Source organism: Sinocyclocheilus grahami, unplaced genomic scaffold (genome assembly GCF_001515645.1).
Source record: "Sinocyclocheilus grahami isolate Dianchi unplaced genomic scaffold, SAMN03320097.WGS_v1.1 scaffold2217.1, whole genome shotgun sequence".
In the NCBI taxonomy this organism is placed as follows: domain Eukaryota; kingdom Metazoa; phylum Chordata; class Actinopteri; order Cypriniformes; family Cyprinidae; genus Sinocyclocheilus; species Sinocyclocheilus grahami.
In genome coordinates, this window is record NW_015507396.1 from 73,923 (window position 1) to 74,802 (window position 880).

Genomic DNA, 880 nt, shown 5'->3' on the forward strand with positions numbered 1-880 from the left:
ATCCTGACAAACCATACATCAATGGAAAGCTTATTTATTCAGCTTAAGACGGTAAAAAAGGTTTTGTGGTCCAGGGTCACATATTGTTTTTCGATATCAATATAATGATTTATATAATACACATTCCTATTTTAATTTAAGGTTACTGTATTTGATTGCTTGTCTTTGTCTTTTGATTTCTTGCGTCTCGGTTCATGTCTGCTTTGTGTCGTCCAGGTCGCGCAAACCCGTCACTGCGTTGTGTTTTAATGGAGCTCAGCTGGACGCCTCAGTCAGACAGCAGACAGCCGCCCGTCTGCTCCTGCTCTCCGGTCCAGACCTTCACCGCGGGATCCTCCTGCAAGCTACTCACCAAGAACGCCGTGTTCAAGCGTCCGGCCGGAGAGGGAGCCACGCTAGTGTGTGCTGGAGACGAGGCCACAAACTCCACCATGGTGAGAAGCGCTCCTCATCCAGTCACTAACACATGGATCACATCACATGTTTCTCATTCAGTATCTAGTTTCATTTGGTTACGCATTGCTTATGAATGTTGATGCTTGTGTAAGCAGTTTGATGCTGGCCCTGTTAGTTATGCGCACATATTCAGCATGATTTCTCCGCTCTGTCTGCAGGTCTGGGATGCCGGCACTGGTGCTCTGCTTCAGAAGATGCCCGCGGATCTCCCCGTGTTGGACATCTCTCCGTTTGAGGTCAGCCAGAGCAGCTTTCTGGCCTCTCTGACTGAGAAGATGCTCAAGGTCTATAAATGGGAGTGAGGCTGAGAGTAACATTCAAACACAAATCTGAATACGCCTTTCTCATAAACCAAATACTGGTGGACTGGGACGCCGGGTGACACTGTTGTCTTTTCACTGTGTGCTTTTTCTGTGTTTTGTTT

At 47.3% G+C, this 880-nt stretch overlaps 1 protein-coding gene across 1 annotated transcript in view; it reads left to right on the plus strand.

Annotated features, from left to right (window-relative positions):
• Positions 1 to 872, plus strand: part of LOC107574413 (E3 ubiquitin-protein ligase RFWD3-like) — a 17,819-nt gene extending 16,947 nt beyond the window's left edge. The window contains exons 13-14 of the mRNA XM_016260854.1: positions 217 to 434; positions 615 to 872. Of these exons, the coding sequence (XP_016116340.1) occupies positions 217 to 434; positions 615 to 758 (362 nt within the window). The 3' untranslated portion in view covers positions 759 to 872. The remainder of the gene's footprint in view (positions 1 to 216; positions 435 to 614) is intronic.
• Positions 873 to 880: the final 8 nt, after the last annotated feature.